At 50.7% G+C, this 17681-nt stretch overlaps 3 protein-coding genes across 10 annotated transcripts; 2 read left to right on the forward strand and 1 right to left on the reverse strand.

Annotated features, from left to right (window-relative positions):
* Window positions 1-142: 142 nt before the first annotated feature.
* On the reverse strand, window positions 143-5070 carry FVEG_05553 (hypothetical protein). Of its 8 annotated transcripts, none has more exons than XM_018893802.1 (6): window positions 4591-5070; window positions 4211-4493; window positions 3378-4082; window positions 1943-3327; window positions 1088-1879; window positions 143-1012 (listed from the first exon to the last, which is right to left on the reverse strand). In XM_018893802.1, the coding sequence occupies exons 2-6, from the start codon at window positions 4348-4350 to the stop codon at window positions 441-443; spliced, it is 3594 nt and encodes a 1197-aa protein (XP_018750712.1). In that variant the 5' UTR covers window positions 4351-4493; window positions 4591-5070; the 3' UTR covers window positions 143-440. The 8 variants fall into 8 exon arrangements, with proteins under 8 accessions (XP_018750712.1, XP_018750711.1, XP_018750708.1 ...); XM_018893801.1 differs by having other exon boundaries at window positions 4211-4510; XM_018893798.1 differs by having other exon boundaries at window positions 143-1879.
* A 792-nt stretch (window positions 5071-5862) lies between these two features.
* Window positions 5863-11560, forward strand: FVEG_05554 (hypothetical protein). Its single transcript, XM_018893803.1, has 2 exons — window positions 5863-9602; window positions 9652-11560. Exons 1-2 carry the CDS (start codon window positions 6341-6343, stop codon window positions 11388-11390), a joined length of 5001 nt encoding a protein of 1666 aa, XP_018750713.1. The 5' UTR covers window positions 5863-6340; the 3' UTR covers window positions 11391-11560.
* An 822-nt stretch (window positions 11561-12382) lies between these two features.
* FVEG_05555 (nuclear distribution protein nudE like 1) lies at window positions 12383-15639 on the forward strand. The gene is made up of 3 exons (XM_018893804.1): window positions 12383-12623; window positions 12681-13109; window positions 13193-15639. The coding sequence occupies exons 2-3, from the start codon at window positions 12882-12884 to the stop codon at window positions 14684-14686; spliced, it is 1722 nt and encodes a 573-aa protein (XP_018750714.1). The 5' UTR covers window positions 12383-12623; window positions 12681-12881; the 3' UTR covers window positions 14687-15639.
* The last annotated feature ends 2042 nt before the right edge of the window (window positions 15640-17681 follow it).

Below are 17681 nucleotides of genomic sequence, written 5' to 3' on the forward strand. Positions count from 1 at the left end.
GATAGGGAGTCCAAAGATGTATACTTGACACGGGATAGAATATTGCGTCTAGCTGCTATTCATTGACCGATACAAGCTCTTCGACTTTGACTCATGGTCCCCTTTTCGTGACTGCTTCGTTGGTGACAAGCATAAAGGAACAGGCATCACATCATCGAACTCACAAGGACACTAAGATGATATTGAAGCATCAATTAGGGCTAGCAATCATAAAAGTACATAACAATCGGTCATCGTCAATCACAAATGAGATCCAAATCCCATCAAACGCACCCGCAAATTTACTGTTTCTTCGTCTTTCGCGTCCTGCACCTTTTCCACCTTCTCCTATCATTTCATTCTTGCATTTTTTTAATCACCCCCACAACCATTCATGTCATTAAACGATCGTCATATCATCTAGGGTATCGTTCCAAAAGAATGTTTCCTCCTAGTCGGGTTTACAACTCGTCCTTCGCACGCTGGAAGGTCTCCTTGACAGCCTCGGTAGCCTCGCTGGCTGCACTACCAACCTTGTCAGCGGCAGAGGCCGCAGCTTCGTTGGCTTGGCTTCTGAGACTTTCGGCGTTGGCGGCAGCGGTGGCGTAGGCTCTCTGGAATCGGGCCAGGACGCTCTCGGTGAACGAGGGCTCCTTGCCGCTGATGAGCTCGGAGACAAGCTCGCTCACGGATTCGTACTGTCTAAGTGCCTCGGCTGAGGCGGTGACGGCGGATGCAGCAGCTGCTTCAGAGGCAATTGATGCCTTGTCAGCAGCAGCGTCGGTGGCCTTGGCGGCATACGAGCTGGCGTCACCCCAAACATGCTCGTACCAGGCGATCTGGGTAGGTTCGCCGTAAACTTGGCCACTGATTTGCTCGACAATGTTGTTCCAAGAATCACCAATGGCAAGGCCGGCGGCTGAGATCTGCTCGTTGGCAGCGTCGACGACCGAAGAGATGGAGTCATCAACAACCTGAGCCGCAGACTTGACGGTGTCGCCAGCAGCAGAGTAAACAGATCCTGCAGCTTCACCTGCCGCCTGGGCAGCGGAAGCAGCGGACTCCCTCGCCACAGAAGCAACAGAGGAGGCAGATCCTGCAGCTTCACCTGCCGCCTGGGCAGCGGAAGCAGCGGACTCCCTCGCCACAGAAGCAACAGAGGAGGCAGATCCTGCAAGGTCAGTGGGAGTAGGGGTAGCGGTTAGGGAAGAGAGAGCAGAAGATGCACCAGCCAGGAATCTAGAGTATCGGTCCTGGGCGGCACCGAGGCCAGCATAGTAGTTCATCTTGGCCTGCTCATAGTACTTTTCAGGGGCGGAAGAAGGCGTAGGTGTGGCGAGTCCAGCAGCGATGAGAGCACTCTGGTACTGGATCTCGGCCCAAAGTCGACCTTCGTTGAGTCTCTGGGAAGCAATGGATTCAATACGCTCCCAGTCGAGCCAGGTAGGGACGGTAGTGGTGGTAGGAAGTTGCTGAGCGGCGGTGGTAGCGGCCTGCTTAGCCTTGTCAAACTGATCACCGGCGGCTGAGACTGCCTGGTCATAAGAAGAGGAGACAGAAGAGAGAAGCTGCTCATGGACTGGCTTAGGGGTACCATAGATCTGAGCAGAGACGACTGAGAGAGCGCTCGAGTATTGCTCTGAGGCACGAGAAACGGCGTTCGAGTACACAGACTGCGCAGCATCGGTGGCGCTAGCAATCGCATCCGTATCAACATAGTCATCAAGAACGATCTGTCGGTGAGGGACCTCTTGGGCCGCAGCACCGAGGAAAGCAGGCTTGACATGCTCATGCTGTTCAGAGAGAGGCGTCTCGTCACGGTGGGTCAGGGGGTCCTCCTCAATCTCGACGAGTGGCTCCTTGTCACCAGCCTCAAGGGGCTCTTCACTACCATTGCTGACTACGGAAAAGGTGTCACCGATAAGCACTTCAGATGCTTCCGAGGCAAGGGGGGTCGACATACTGCTGTCTTCTGACTTTGCGACATTGGTGGCTGACTCGACAACTTCCGAGAGCTCGCTAGACGCTTCTCCAATAACGGGGGCGGCGGATTCGGAGGCAGTGGAGGATAGAGACTCAACAGTCTCTGAGGCTTCCTTGGCAATGCTGCTAGCACTCTCTTCGCCTTCGAAAATGAGGCTGGAGGCGTCGCTGGCAATGGATTCGGCACTGCTTGAAACGGCTGAGGTAGCCTTTTCGATGATGTTAGGCTCGTCGAAAACAGATGAAGCGCTGGAAACACTCTCGCTGGCAGATTCGGCAACTTCGGATGCTTCCTCCTCGATGGGCTCGGCAATGGAAGCGACAAAGTCCTCCAAGTTCTGTTCGGCCTCCTCTGCTTGAGAGGTTGCCTCTTCAACGACTTCTGAAAGGCTGGAGGCGGCACTGTCGTCCTCAACCGGGGTCTGAGCCTCAGCTTGCTTAGCTGCTGCTACCTGCTCGGCAGCAAGCTTCAAAGCCTCAATGTCAAAGTTGTCTGATGTATCTCCGGCAGCAACCTTGTAGCGGGCAATGTCCTTAAGGCGAGCCAGCTCCTTAGCAGCCACAGAGGCAATCTCCATTCCCTCGTCCTCAACTCGTGCAGCGGCGTCCTGGGCCTCGAGCAGAGCTGGGTGGGTAACGATCAATTGCTTCAGTTGCTCAGTCCACTCATTGAGCGTACGCTTGAGCTCGTGATACTTGGCCCAGTCCTTGTAAGTGATGCCATCTGTCCAGGCCCACCTCATTCCGATCTGTTGCAGGGCGAGGTTTCTAGTCTCGTCAAGAACCTGGAAATGAACATCGGCGACAGTGACAACAGTCTCCTGGAGTTCCTGGTCATAGCTTTGGCGCCATTGCCGAATGGCCTGAGCCTTCTGCTTAATGGCCATTCCAGAAGATCGCACAGCAGTGACGATCTGTTGGTTTACATCAGCACCATCCGCGTTAGTTCCGGCAAGTTCAACGATCTTGTTTCGAAGGCCGGTGAGCTCTCGATCAATTGTGGTCTCAAGGTCGTCAAAGAGCTTCTGACCGTTAATGTTGACATTCTCCTCAATCATGCGCTTGGCAATCTCGTCAACGCGCTCCTCCAAGTCAGTAGCACCCTCATCAGCTTGAGTAGCAAACTTTGTCTGCCAAGTCTCGAGGTCCTGAGCCACCATTTCGCGAGCCTTTCGTCGTTTCTCACTCTCATTTTCGGTGGGAGGAGGGGCCTGGACAGGGTTAATGTAGTCAGGAGAAGCAGATTCAACTTCAGGCAGAGGGCTCTCAGTGGCAACGGGAGCCTGAGATGATGATGTTTGAACAGATGAAGTGCTCTGAGGAGCAGGCTTCTGGAAAGATGAGGCAGTTGTTCCAGTGGTGTAGCTATGTGATGTCAGACGATGTATCGACGATATGTAGCTCAGAGAACTTACCTCGAGGAGTAGCTTTCCTGGATGGGCTTGGTGGTCTTGGTCTTGTAACGTCCCAATCGCTCGCCGATGCGAACAAGCTGGGGCTCAACGTTCTGGACGTAGACGGCTCGAACGTGAGGCCAAACGTTGCTGTCAAGGAAGGTATAAGTCTTGTTCCATGTCCAGTAAGCTGTGGGGAGAGCAGTCTTGGTGGTAAAGTCGGAAGCTACATCATAACCTCGAATGGCGTATGGGTGAACAAATTCATAGCCTGGCTGGAGGTACTCGTAGTACATCTGCAGACCATTGGTGCGAGCGATGTCGTAGTATGGGCCTAGCTTCTCGCCAGCTTGGTTCACGTAAGGGCCAACAGATTGGTCATAATGCGCACGCACAAGAGCCTGGTACTTGACAAGCTGAGGCTGTCCGTTCTTCTCCCACAAAGCCTGGGTATGCGCCTGCGCCTTCTCGACCCATGGGGCTCCATATTGAACAGCATATGCGCGAGTGGGCTGCCAGACCTTGCTATCGACAGTATCGTAGTATGGGCGGGCGATCTCAACGTAGGGCGCTGCATAGTGGTCGTAGTATGGTTGGACGTGAGGTTGCACGGTGTTCTTAACCTGGAAGTAGGGTTTACAAATCGACGGGGTGTTCTCGTCGCACTGTTCGAGCGAGGGTGGGCATCGGAAGAGGACTGTATAGATGGCGAACCATGTCGCGAGTCTAGCAGAAGAACAGTCAGCTTATTGTGCGTGAAAACGGCGGTATCTCGATGCGATAACGATGAAAAAGATTGGTAAAGGACATCAAGCGAGAACAAGAAGCCATGACGACGCGCAGAGCAAACATACCTAGCGACGACACTAAAAGTCCATGCAAAAATACTTCTTCTCTTCTTAATTGATGCTCGGCGACCTGCGACAGGCTTTCCATTCGCCTTGCCGTTGATGTGGCCGTTGCCGTTCATGATCGAGCCGGCGGACTCGGCCATGATGACAAGCTAGACACGCGCTGCGGTCGAAGCAATCAATCAATGATGAAGTCGATAGACGAGAGCCAATACTGGCAAGCGAACGGTAGCAAAGACTCCAGCTTTCAGCTACGCGAGAAGAGGCAACGAGGAACAAATGTGTTCTTTGAAGCGTGTTAGCCTTGACAAAGTCAGGTCAGGTCAGGTCAGGGCTGCAAAAGTTTTGGGAGCTTTAAGGTTGAGTGAATGAAGCTGGCTTACCTATAGTGCGTTACAGGTCAGGACGAACTGCAGGGGTTGCGTGCTGTAAAATACTGGTGCCGTGAAGCAAGCGAGAGGTCTAGGAGCTCTTCTGTGACACAACTCGAGACAAGAGCGAGACAGCGAAAGAAAGCAACCGAAGCTGCAAATGAAAAAGGGTTGAGCTCTTGGCTTTTGTATGGATGTCTTGTCTTAGGAGAGGTGAAGGAGGAAAATAAGATTAACGTTAGGGAATAGAAGAGGAGATAAACTGAAAGTCACGATTGACGTCGTTACAGCTGCCTTGGTCTTGGCCATGTCCATCCCATCCGTGGCCTGGAATCCAACCCCGAAGCTAAGGTTGGTAGGTCTCTAACGTTTACTAGCACGCACATCATATCTGTACAGTGGTGTCATGCACCAATACGCCATTAGTTGATTATACCGTTTCTGTCACTGTCAGTACCAAAGATAAGCAACCATCCAACATAGATTGCTTCCTGTCCTGCAGTTTTCGAAACAGTTGCATGGTTGCGACGTCATCCAGAACCACATAAGCTTGCTTTACCCGAACGCCTTTTGATGCCACTGACAGGACCACGCGCACTGATTGGATAATCGAGAACTTAGATATAAACAACAAGCTGAAATCTCAAACATAATACGTCAGGGAATCCGAAAAGGTGTCAAGAATGGTTTATCAATCATAGACTTTTACCAAGACAAAATAAGAGCATGCACTAAATAACACTAACTTGGGAGAGGGTTTCCCTCTGGTGTTTTTGACAGCCATCAACTGACTGTCCCGAGCCGCGCTGTAGCAGCCGACGAACGTTTCCATGTGATAGCGTCTCAGGCTTGGACAGAAAAAGGCGACATTTTGAAACTTAGGGTAGCCATGATAATAAAGGGACGTCTCAATCTTGGTATATCATGTTGAGTTAAAGACTTTCAGTACAGCTCCCAAAATCAATGGACAGGCAATGAGGCTCAAAGTCTATGACGCTTCGCCAGAATTATGGCCTTTCTTGTGATACATTCATCAGATAAGCAGATCATCTTTTTGTCGCCATGAAAACCACATTACTACGTAGGGAGACAGAAAACTTCAGACCCTAGATCAGTGAGCCAAAAACAATCAGTCAGAAAGCTCTCTACAATCACAGTAAGCTGCCCAAAGTATTTCAAGCCATTGCCATCAAGGTTCAGCCTTTTCTTACCTCCTAAAGGTTCCTGTTGGCTGTTTTACCATGACATCAACCATGATTTGGCGGCGCTAACACGTGAGCCTGTCACTGTCGGAAAATTACTGCCCCGGTTCCGGTCCTTCGACGATTGCCAGGCATCTCCGGTTGGGTTCGCAGTTCGGGCAAGTCAAACTGTGGGGGGTGGCGGTTAGCGTTTCCTCCACCACGGACGGGCAATTGTTAAGAACCACGTCCTCAACAAAGTCAAGCTTAATCTTCAAGATTCAACTCTTAAGTTTAACATCAACATTACAGTTAGGTTCTGTACCGGCTGGCGCAAACACTATATACATATCCGCTGTTAAACCTGCGGACCGTTTAACATCTCATCAAAGCCCAAACCTACTCTGTAACGCTCATCGGTCTGTTCATCGTCTCTCCGCTTCCGACTGCGACTCCGTTCAGACCCCTCGATACGATTCGACACTTCGGCGCATGCCTCTGTGAGCAACCTGATAAAATAAGCCCCTCGTGGGCGCGATCGATTTGTTTCGAATCGCCTTCATCGAACTCAAATTCTCATCATGGAAGATCCAACCTCGATTGCCAAGGCTAAGAGCCTACACCGAACCTCGACCCGATCCGATGATCTACTACAGCCTCAAGACAACCCCAGCATCTGCCGAATATGTCGAGGCGAAGGAACTCCAGAGGAACCGCTCTTCTACCCTTGCAAGTGCAGCGGTAGTATTAAATATGTTCATCAGGATTGCTTGATGGAGTGGCTATCCCATTCTCAAAAGAAGTACTGCGAGCTTTGCAAGACATCATTCCGATTCACCAAGCTATACGCTCCCGACATGCCTCAGTCTCTTCCAGTCCATATTTTCATTGGGCACATGGCCAGATATTTCTTCCAAAATGTCTTGGTATGGCTTCGTGCAGCCCTGGCCATCAGCGTTTGGCTCTGCTGGTTGCCTTACTTTATGAGAGGTGTCTGGTCATTCATGTTCTGGGTCAGTGATGAGGGTTTTGGCAACACTTCCATGGTGGCTCGCTCCAATGACACAGCGTCATCGACAGCAAACTCATTACGGGGGATGTCTCCTTCGGCCGTGAATTTCGAGACGTGCCCTGGAAGCCCCCTATTTGTGGCGACTACTACTCCAGCTTCGGTTGCCAATACTCTGCTTGATGGTTTATCTGAACAGAACATTTCTGACTTCTTCTCGCGTATGATGTCTATTTGGGGTGTTGCAGTCAAGTCTGATCGCCCTGAATCTACTAACGCAACATCATCCCGGTCCATGTCCATACCACCAACCCTGCTTGGAGAGGTAGCTTTTTTAAACAACTTGACCCGAAACCCAACTCTCAACCGCGCTGTTATTTCGATCCTTGAAGGCCAAATCATCACTGTCCTGGTCATCGTTTGCTTCATTCTCGTTATTCTGGTTCGGGATTATGTTGTTCAGCAGCAGCCAGAGATTAACGTGCGCCCTGCCTTTCCAGCCCCTGAAAATCCCGTACCGCAGCAGGAGCCGATGCTTGTCCGGCCGGAGGAAGTAGAGGAACTGCCGGGCCCAGACGAATCAGACGACGAGACTTTGGACACCGGAGACCCTTTCGCCTCCGCAAATGATGTCGCCTTTGCCGCTCAGGTTCAGGCTGATGGACGTTTACGCAGGCGAACGAACTCTGAGCTCGTGATCCCTCCAGGCCTTATCGAAACTGGCCCTAGTGAGGCAGGTCCAGTTGAATCTCAAACCCCTCCAGACGCAGGTATTGCTGAGGAGCGTGCCAGCGTCTACGAATACCTTCGTATTTACCGACAGGCAGACGGTGATGCTCGAAAGATCCTGGAGCTTATCCACCAAGAGGGCCTTGAAAACAAGCTCTCGTACTGGGTTGATGTCACGCGCCGGGCTCTGCAAGACGAAGATGATGCGCCTCCCCTTGATCTTAACGCTGATCCTTACACTAGTCGAGAGCGAGCAGGAAGTTTCGGCTCTACTGTTGCCAGTTCATCTCGGAAGGCTTACACACCCGGTTCTGACGACTTTCCAACACCAATGGATGTACCCGGCGAATCTTCTTCAGGCAAGGGCAAGGAAAAGGAGATCCTACCACCTCTACCTCGCCAAACCTCCGAGGCAAGCTCAGCAAGTCTTTCTCGGCCTCGTGCTGTTTCCGATGGGCCTCTACTTCATGACTCAGTGAACCCTCTAGCTAACAACAGTTGGTCATTTGTAGACCTGCCTGTTGATACTCAGGAGGCAGGGGCATCAAGTGGGCTACCAGATGCTTCTCAAGCGGCACTGTTTGGATCCAAAAACTATGAACAGTCGACGCTCGATGCTGCGGCTAGTGCTTTGTCTGATTTGAGAGAAAACGAGAATGAGCCTGATCGTCAGGTTGAACGCACTGGAACGTTTGGAACTCCGGAGCCACACGCATCGGAACAACCTCCAGTTGCTGCAGTTCAGGAAGACGGTCGTCCCGCTGGCTTAGTCGGTAGAGTGACTGATTTCATGTGGGGTGACTTGGATGAGCAACAACGAGCTGCGCCAGATGCAAATGCCGTTGACCCCGTCGCCGCTCAGCAAGACGATACCGATGGTTGGGAAACTGAGCTTGATGAAATCCACCAAGACGGACCTCCACCTGATGCGGCTGCAGCCGGAGAGCCTGAGGAACCCGAGGAACCTGAGGATCTGGGCGATGGTGCAGCTGCAGGACTTGATCAAGAAGCCATGGAAGACCTCGAAGACTTTGAGGGTGTCATGGAGCTGATCGGTATGCGGGGACCTGTTGCCGGACTCTTCCAAAACGCTATCTTCTGTGCGGTCCTCGTTTCTGTGACAATCTTTGCTTGCATCTTTGTTCCCTACAATTTTGGGCGTGTCAGTCTCTGGGTGGTTGCTAACCCCATGCGCCTTGTTCGACTGATCTTTGAATTCTCCAAGCTCTTACAAGATGCTGCCGTTATGGCTGCCGGGTTCTGTTTATGGGTTGCTATTAACATGATCGACATATTCACAGGCCTTATTGGGGGCCTTGTGGGCTCTCACGTCATCATCGCAAGAAAGGCTTCATGGTCCCTCTGGACCAATGCCGGTTCGCGCGTACTGGACTATACTTTTATGGATTTGCCCATGTCTGCAGCAGAGATGCAGAATTTCTCTGCTATCAGCCATAGTGCACTCCTTGCAGTTAAAGGCAATATTGGAGCTTTCTTCACAATCACCGGCAAGGTTGTGGGCTTTATCTTCAGTGGCAGAATCTTCACCAGCAGTGTTTCGGTGGATTCAATTAAATCGGCTGCTGCTGTAGCGTGGCCCAAGATTACCGCTCTCTCCTCTGCGCTATTGAAGCCGAATTCTTGGGTGGTCAACCTTGGAGAGGCTGATGGACCTCTTAACGTCAATCCGGAGCTGGCTCACTGGTCCGGGCTGGATCGCTTCTGGGCCATCGCAGCAGGCTATTCGACACTATTCTTCTTCGGCGCACTTTACTTGAAGCGCGGGAGCCCATTCTCTCGGGGTCATATGCTTCAAGCTTGGGAGGCTGGCATCATCGATACCTTGCACCAAGCTAGTGGCATTATGAAGGTTATCATGATCATTAGCATTGAGATGCTTGTCTTCCCGCTTTATTGCGGACTCCTGCTCGACGGCGCCCTCCTTCCTCTTTTTGAGAACACGACTTTCAAGTCTCGTCTCCTTTTTACCTATCACTATCCCATGACTTCCGTCTTTGTTCACTGGTTTGTTGGCACTGGCTATATGTTCCATTTTGCCCTCTTTGTGTCAATGTGCAGGAAGATTATGCGCCAAGGCGTTCTCTGTAAGTCTTTCTTTGTTCCTTGCATTGTTGAAAGCTAACAGATTTCCAGACTTCATTCGCGACCCAGATGACCCAGAGTTTCACCCTGTTCGTGATGTCCTGGAGAGGAACTTGGCCACGCAGTTGAGAAAGATTCTCTTCTCAGCTTTTGTGTACGGCGCCCTGGTCATAGTTTGTCTGGGCGGCGTGGTATGGGGACTGTCTTGGGCAGTCCCAGGAGTTCTTCCTGTTCACTACTCGTCCAATGAACCAGTGCTCGAGTTCCCTGTGGACCTGCTCTTCTACAACTTCCTTATGCCACTTGCCGTCAGCTTCTTCAAACCTGGAGATGGACTTCATGCTATGTATACGTGGTGGTTCAGGACCTGCGCCCGAGGCTTGCGACTCACCTACTTCCTCTTCGGCGAACGAAAGATTGACGAGGAGGGAAGCTTGAGTTTGGGTAATGCCGCTAGAGCCCAACAACATCCATGGTACAAAACTTTGTTTCTGGAGCTCGATACCCGGTATAAGGTCGTACCCAAGACCTGGACTGATTTCTTTGATGGCGGTGATGCTAAACCAAGGCCTCCTCTTAGCAACAGTGAAATTCGCTCGCTCACTCGACACAAGAATCATCTCAAGACTGCGAATCAACTTGTCGATAGTGGACGTTTTGTTCGTGCACCTGCGTCCGATCGCATCAAGATACCTAAGGGCAAGAGGGTCTTCCTTGATGTCGATGAGCATGGGCGAAGAGTCGATGGGCAGGAAGACACTGATCTCTACGCCAGCAACCAGTATCAGATGGTCTATATACCGCCTCACTTCCGAGCGAGGGTCTTCCTGTTCATCCTATTTATCTGGATCTTTGCGGCGGTCACAGGAGTTGGTTTCACCATTATTCCACTCGTGTTTGGCCGACGCATGTTTAAAATGCTGATTCCTCAGCATATCCGAACAAACGATATCTATGCATTCAGCATAGGTGTTTATCTTCTCGGTTCTGCAGCTTACCTGGTCTTCCACGCTCGCAGTGTTTGGGCGAAGATCAAGGATGGGGTTTCCGCTGCTAGAGCATCTCTGGCTGCTGGAAACCTTGAACGCCGCGCCGCGGCAGTTTTGTTACGGGGCGTCAAGATGCTTTATGCTTATTCTTTCCTCCTTGTTGTCTTCCCACTCCTGATCTCGGGGCTCATGGAGCTGTATCTTGCAATTCCCCTCCACACTTACATGTATCCTCCGACGGCGGCGTCAATTCAGGCCGCAAGAGAGGGTGGGCCGGAGGCTAGCCGTCACACGGTGCGTGTGATCCAAGCCTGGACACTGGGCCTACTATACTTGAAACTCGGTGCTCGGATGGTCACATCAATGTTCCCAGATACTCGCCTTGCTGTTGCTGTCCGAACGGTATTGCGAGGCGGGTGGGCGAACCCTGACATCGGCGTTCTGACACGAGCATTCGTGCTCCCAGGTCTTGCGATTGCTGGAGCTGCTATACTTGGGCCTCCAGCACTTACAAGCGCTCTGATCAAGTACAATATCATCCCAGGCATGGAAGCAGGAGAGAGCGAACTGGCAGAAGCTGCGCGAATTGCGATAACGTATCGACACTCATACCCAGCTGTTGCGCTGTCCGCCTTGCTGGTCAAGAACACAATTGGCCTGGTCAAGGTGTTTAATGGTTGGACGGCCCGCATACGGGACGAAGCCTACCTTATTGGGGAAAGGCTGCATAACTTTGGGGCTGCCGCTGCAGGAGCGGGAAGGGTCAGAGGTGCATGGAGAGCTGGAGGGGCAAGACTGTAATGGGAGAGTGAACAGCGCAGAACAGGCGGTATGACTGACGATGTGGATAGAGCCAACGTTAGACATCGGCCTTGATGATATTTTGGCGCTATTAAAGGCAGTTGCCAATATGAACTAAGATTCACTAATAAGTACTTCAATTCAATTCAATGGATCTCAATTAAAGTGCATGAGCCTGCAGTGAATTATGTCACGTCTTGATTGATTTTGTGGAATGAAGCGACGAACATGTTACCCTCCATGCAAGAGAGTGGCCCTGTGGGGCAGAAGAACTTACAAGATATCAAAATAAACTCATCAAAGACGTCCCTAAGTTAAGACTAGTCTTTTTTGTCACCTGGGAAAAAGAGCCTAAGGCACCTTAGCTCCCCTAGAGTGGGTATTTTAGTGTAAAAAACAACGAATATGCTCAGGTGACGCTTTTGTTGACAAGTCGTCTTTCAGGTTTAGTTTGTAGAAGTTCTAATTCTCTTTTTCTGATGCTGTATGAGTTGTCAAAGCTGCCCGTCATGCGAAAATGACGCACATGCTTGTCAGTCATGGATGTAGGATTAATATCAGCTTCTATTCATAGATTCACGTTATGAAACTCGAGTCTAAGACAAAGTGGCGAACCCCTGTCAATGCAAAGTGTCAGAGCGATAGTGCATACGGATAACCCCTAGGTCAATGCACTGAGCTTAAGAGAAACTTGGGATGATTCAGATTAAAGTGAATTTTCCGACCAGCTTCAAGTGATGAAGACGCAAAGTATTGACAACACACATAACAAAGAAATGGATGGATACGACCACAATTCAGGCACAAAGAGTCATATGAGTCACGTGTGTATCTGAGACAGAGGATTGCTGTCCAATAGTGGGGTCGTTGAAGGAACGGAAACGCCCTGTTGCCCATGGCTGCCATAGACCTTTCCTATCTAAGTTTAGTGCATGATGCTGGCACAAGGAGAATGGGGGGACCATGTGTCGCATCAACAGCCCAAGGTCACAGGCCAAACATTGATTCAACACTCGCATCAACTCAACAACTACGACAACCTTCGCGCGACGTTTCCTACCCATGGAACTTCCGCTCTCCAGCGGCCGCGAATACTAACAACTGCAGATTTCCAGCATCTTGCAGTTCTACAGGTAAGACTTGGGTAGGTAAGTACCGTTTGCGAATAGACAGGCAAGACAGGGCAGGGCCATCCTCTGTTTCCCTTCCGATCATCGTTGGGTCCTGGAATCGGTGAGCGAAATCTCCCGCCACTTCGCCCAAGAACAGGGTGACTAACTATCCCGACAGTTGCGCAGTCATAGCATCAATTCATTCGACGGATCCATCAACGATTTTCATCTTTGTTACCCACGTATTATCGCCTGCGCCACCTTTCTTCATCCCGCCTCCCGACATTTCGATATCCGACAACAGCCCCCTTTACATACATATCGATGCGAGAGACAATAAACAACAACAAACACCAGCAAATCAATTAAACCACGCAATATGGCAGAGCCTCCATCCTCTCCGCCCGGTCCTGGGGCCAGCGTCGAGGATACCCTTGGCTGGTACAAGTCACAGTATGAACAATTAGAATCCGAACTGGCCGAATTCAGGGATTCGAGTAGGGAGCTTGAGCAGGAGCTGGAGAAGGATATCGAGAGAGCAGAGAAACAGGAGCGACATCACCAAGAAAAAGCCGAAGCACTTGGTTTCGAGGTTGAGGAGTGGAAGGTATGTCTACTCATTCCCAGCAGCCTCCAACTCTAATCGGGCGGGACGTTTTTGGCTGACAATGGCTTCGTTTCGTCGCACAGAGAAAATACAGGGAATCGAAAACAGAGGCCAGCGCATCCCAGAATGCACTCGAGAAGGAAATCACCACACTTCGAGACACAAACAGGACTTTGCAAATGAAGCTGAGGGATATTGAAGTTGCCAACGATGACTTTGAGCGACAGGCGCGCAACACCACGTCATCTCTGGAAGATATGGAGTCAAAGTACAACCAGGCGATTGAGAGGGCTGTCATGATGGAAGAGGAGATCAAGATTGGCGAGCAGGAGCGTGAACAGCTACGTATCGAGTCACAGCGCTTGCGCGAGGAACTGGGCGACCTCAAGATTGAAGCAGAGCTTCTACAGGACAAGATCAAGAAACAGGAGTCTCGCCACCTCTCCACCATTTCAACCGACCTTTCTATCCTCGAGTCGCCAACTTTCGACCATCCCGCCTCTCCTGGCTCTACAGCCAGTTCTCCTCTCATTACCACGCCTCCAGATTCCAAGTCGCCTGTACCAGACGAGGACACTCTCTCCGAACTTCCCGACCCGCCTTCGCCTCCCATGTCTGATGTCTCTGGAACTCTTCCCAAGATGGCATCGAGAACTCCCGCTGCTTCAAGGGCATCTGGTCGTTCTCGTTTGCCCTCATCAGACAACAGTGTCACTCCCAAGCCTCGATCTAAGCCTCCTACCAAGACGACTCGCGCGCCTGGCAGCCGCATCTCGACTGGTGGCACAACGACAATGCGCACGCCAGCCAACCGTGCAGTTGGGCCTCGCTCGGCTTCCAACAAACTTCCCGCCTCTAACTCTCTCACCCATATTCGAACCCTTACCGCCCAGATGCAACGCCTCGAGGCTCGTGTGCACTCCGCGCGATCTAAGCTCCCCGGGCCGACTCGCACTCCACCTCGCGCCTCACCTCGAACGTCGGTCTATAGCTCTACCAATGTGCCTTCGTCGGTTACGATCCGTTCTCGTAAGCGCACTGGTGGCTCTACCGCATCTTCGGTTGCAGGCGACGACATGACACCAACCACCGGAATTCCAACACCAGCAACCAAGGGAAGCCACGTGCCCCGTCTTAGCACGTCTGGGGTCAGCCGCTTATCATTTGGCCCATTGCCGAACCGTGGAGGTCCGGAGGAGATCAGCAGGCCGAGCTCACGTGCTAGTGTCACATCGTATGCCCGACCTCCCTCACGAACCGCCGGAGAAATGATCCCACGGCCCGTTTCACGGGCATCACTCTCAGGAACTCGAACCCCCATGGGCCGACCTCGCTCCTCGATGGGAGGATCGATTCATGGCCACTCTGCCAGCATTAGCCACCTGGACCTAGAGGAAGAGGATGAGGGAGATTTCCGAACGCCAAGCCGCAGGGGTACATACTCGAACGGTGAAGGCAGCGCTATCCCCATGCCAACAATCCGACGTCAGAGCGGTAGCCGAAGGATAAGCGCAAACACAATGAGGTCCAGTGTATCCGGTCCGAGGAAACTGAGCGACCTGGGAGAGACCTACTAAACAGTTGCATCCCACAAAATTCCACGACTGTCCCAGGTCGTTTATATTCTTTGACATGGTTTTACTTTGCAAGCGGTTCGAGCGGTTTACGCAAATCAAATTGGTCGCATTTCACCTCATCATTGATATCCGTTTCTACAAAACATAAGGGGTGGCATGGACGGTTCGGCATACTTTTACGGCTGGCGCTTCAAGACGGCGAAGACGGTGTTGACGATGGTTACGGAATTCCACTTCTTGCTCTCTGGCAGACTTCGTTACTAATACTTCTGCTTCTTTGGGTACACTGGGATTTCGGCACCGGGGTTTACGGATGTTATGAAGACATGGATGGCATTGTTTATTATTATTTTTCTTTTGTTTTTCTAGAAGGGAAGGGGCCTGGCTAGGTGTACAATGTCCGAGTCACATATCCGTACATGCTATACCGGCCAGGCCTGGAGAGACGGGGGTGTACCGCACCAAAAGCGAGTCATCGACTGGGCAAATCAACTTGGATGGTCCTTATTTAAAAAAACGGCTTGCGAGATGGGAGCGGGTAATACTGGGGAAGAGTTGATGCGAGGCTACCTTTACTTTGCTCTGTGAAGTAAGGTTGCTCGCGGGGGAGGGCGGACATCAGTGGGGAGTCGTACGATGTCTGACAAGGCTGAGGCAACGGCCCGCGGGCTAGATTAGTCTGGGTTGCTTGCCTTACGATCTTGAATTATTTATCTATTCTTTTCCTTTGTGCAAATTGGAGTAGGAGGAGAGAGGGAGGTGTAGATACAGACTGTGGAGGCGTATGATACAATATCTTAGCTTTAGCTTGAGGACTGGGGAGTTGGAGATGAAACCTGGTCTAGATACGCCCAATACATACAGATAACTTCATTGTGGTTTCAGGGCGTTAAAAATGTAAAGGTCAAAGCAGCACTGCCCTCAGTACTACTGAATTCGTAAGAATATCTGATATTAAGGAAGTAAATGTTGACTGAATGAGGGTTGTGTTTACAATAACCGGTTCAGTCAGCATATCTAGCATTTGATTCATCATGGGCAGTGGTTGAGATTAAGTGAAGCTGTTGAGCCGAGATCCATTGATCGGAACAACGGATGCAACCTTGTTTTCCTTGACCTTAGCAGAGGCATTATTGCTCTCAGGATAATACGCGTAACCAGTAATAACTCATGATCTTAGATCAATGCCAACATATCAGACTCAGTCATACCAAACCATTCGAACTCAATCAACATTGAACAGGATGCAGTCAGTATGCAGCTCGAACCCACGTATCGCCGAACTTCGGCTCCGCTGGTCCCTGCGGCAATATCAACACGTACCTCCTGAAACCGTCCATTCAATGTTGGGGATTCGGATGATGACCGTGGGTAACGAGGCTGCGGCTCTGGAAATTGAATGATGAAAATCTCCCGAAAAGAAAGGTTATGTTTGATTGGTTGACCTTGGAGGATTGGGGAACTCAACAATTGGGGAGATCCTTTTTTTTTCTTCTCTTGACCCGTCGAAGGGGGCGTGGGAGAATTAAGGTAGGGCGCTAGTGGGAAGTGGGGGGGATGTTGGATCTGAGATTGGGGTTGAGATTCTAGGGTAGGATTTTGAGGGATGAGGATATTGGAATATTGAGGTTGGTGAGGGAGATGTAGAGGATATAAGCGTTCTGTGGATAGCTGAGGATAAGAGCAGTTCATTATCGGAAGGGGAGAAAAGTAATTGGTAAGTTGAGTGGATGTTACGGAGTAGATTGTACGTATGTCAATAGACTAAAGGCTCAAAATGCCTTTTGTTCAAGTACGAATAGCATCAACAGTGTACATTGGCTGATCAACGCACGAACCAATCAATAAATCAGTACGATAATAGACTGAGAGAAAAGAGAAAATTGGTATCCTTCTATCCAAGCATACGGAAAGGAGGAATTGACCACCTACACCTTCACTGTCACAACCTAACACCAGCTACCCAGCTACCCAGCTACCTAGCTCTCATTCCTGACCTTCACCCAAGCTTCCTTCATCGTTCGATCTCGCTCGGCAAAAGCTCAAGGCAACGGGATTCGGATCACAGGAAGTTCAGACGTCACATCAAAACGCTGGAGCCGCAACTCAACGCCTCGATTAGAATCCCTAACCCCTGACTGGTTCCCAACATGCGGCTCGTGTTTGTGGCTTTTGGATTCCTTGGAGATCTGCTAGTTTGTAAATGGGAGGGGTGTGTACGTACATGAGATGCCAGCCTTGCGATGCGATAAGGTAAGGTTGGGTGTTGAAGGCTGAGGTAAGAGGTTGTCAAGACTGTGATGCTATGCGAGGACGGATACAGGGACATTTGCTTTATAGAAGAGAAACAATGGCCAGCGTGATTCTCATGATTAGAATGGAGTTTATGAGCACCGGAGAGAAATTCGGGAATTAAAATGACCAGAGAGCATCTTGTGAGCGAGTTCGTTGATGATCGGGTTCCGAACATGTAAGCCACCTCCGATAAACAAGCACCGAAAATCTCCGACTTCATCATCGGAGTCTTATTGAGCAGAAAACAGCTTCAGTATAAATTAAGATTCACCGATTAAGAATTCTATGATATATCTATACAGTTTATAGCTACAAATCAGGGACAATACTGCATCGGGCCTTGACTTATACGGGCATTAATGGTTATCAACCGTGAAACTCAGCTGACCATTCACAACATACCCGTCCAGGAACCCATTCAGATAGCGGACTGACTTTTGTATCATCATAAGCTCTCCTCTCCAATTATATCATGACTTGTCGTAACGCACAATGTACACCGGCTTCCGATACGGAATCCGGAGACTTTGTTCGGTCTCCGTAACATCATCACCCATTGGCCTCAACCATTCATACAGTAGCTCCAAGCCAATGCGGCCCCTAGTAAATGGCATTACCCATGCTCTGTGCCCCTCCCCATCAATCAATCGCTCCCCCAGAGCTGCTTTGCCTTGGCTGGGAATGAGATTGGAGCTGTAAT

This window comes from Fusarium verticillioides, chromosome 3 (genome assembly GCF_000149555.1).
Source record: "Fusarium verticillioides 7600 chromosome 3, whole genome shotgun sequence".
Classification (NCBI taxonomy): Eukaryota; Fungi; Ascomycota; class Sordariomycetes; order Hypocreales; family Nectriaceae; genus Fusarium; species Fusarium verticillioides.

Excerpts from the sequence above, each read along its gene's own strand:
- FVEG_05553 (XM_018893796.1), bottom strand. The coding sequence starts at position 4,350 with ATGGCCGAGTCCGCCGGCTCGATCATGAACGGCAACGGCCACATCAAC. Across the intron at positions 4,083-4,210 it reads ACTTTTAGTGTCGTCGCTAG|ACTCGCGACATGGTTCGCCA; the intron begins GTATGTTTGCTC and ends TTCTTCTGCTAG. Across the intron at positions 3,328-3,377 it reads CAGGAAAGCTACTCCTCGAG|CTACACCACTGGAACAACTG; the intron begins GTAAGTTCTCTG and ends GACATCACATAG.
- FVEG_05554 (XM_018893803.1), top strand. The coding sequence starts at position 6,341 with ATGGAAGATCCAACCTCGATTGCCAAGGCTAAGAGCCTACACCGAACC. Across the intron at positions 9,603-9,651 it reads TATGCGCCAAGGCGTTCTCT|ACTTCATTCGCGACCCAGAT; the intron begins GTAAGTCTTTCT and ends ACAGATTTCCAG.
- FVEG_05555 (XM_018893804.1), top strand. The coding sequence starts at position 12,882 with ATGGCAGAGCCTCCATCCTCTCCGCCCGGTCCTGGGGCCAGCGTCGAG. Across the intron at positions 13,110-13,192 it reads TCGAGGTTGAGGAGTGGAAG|AGAAAATACAGGGAATCGAA; the intron begins GTATGTCTACTC and ends TTCGTCGCACAG.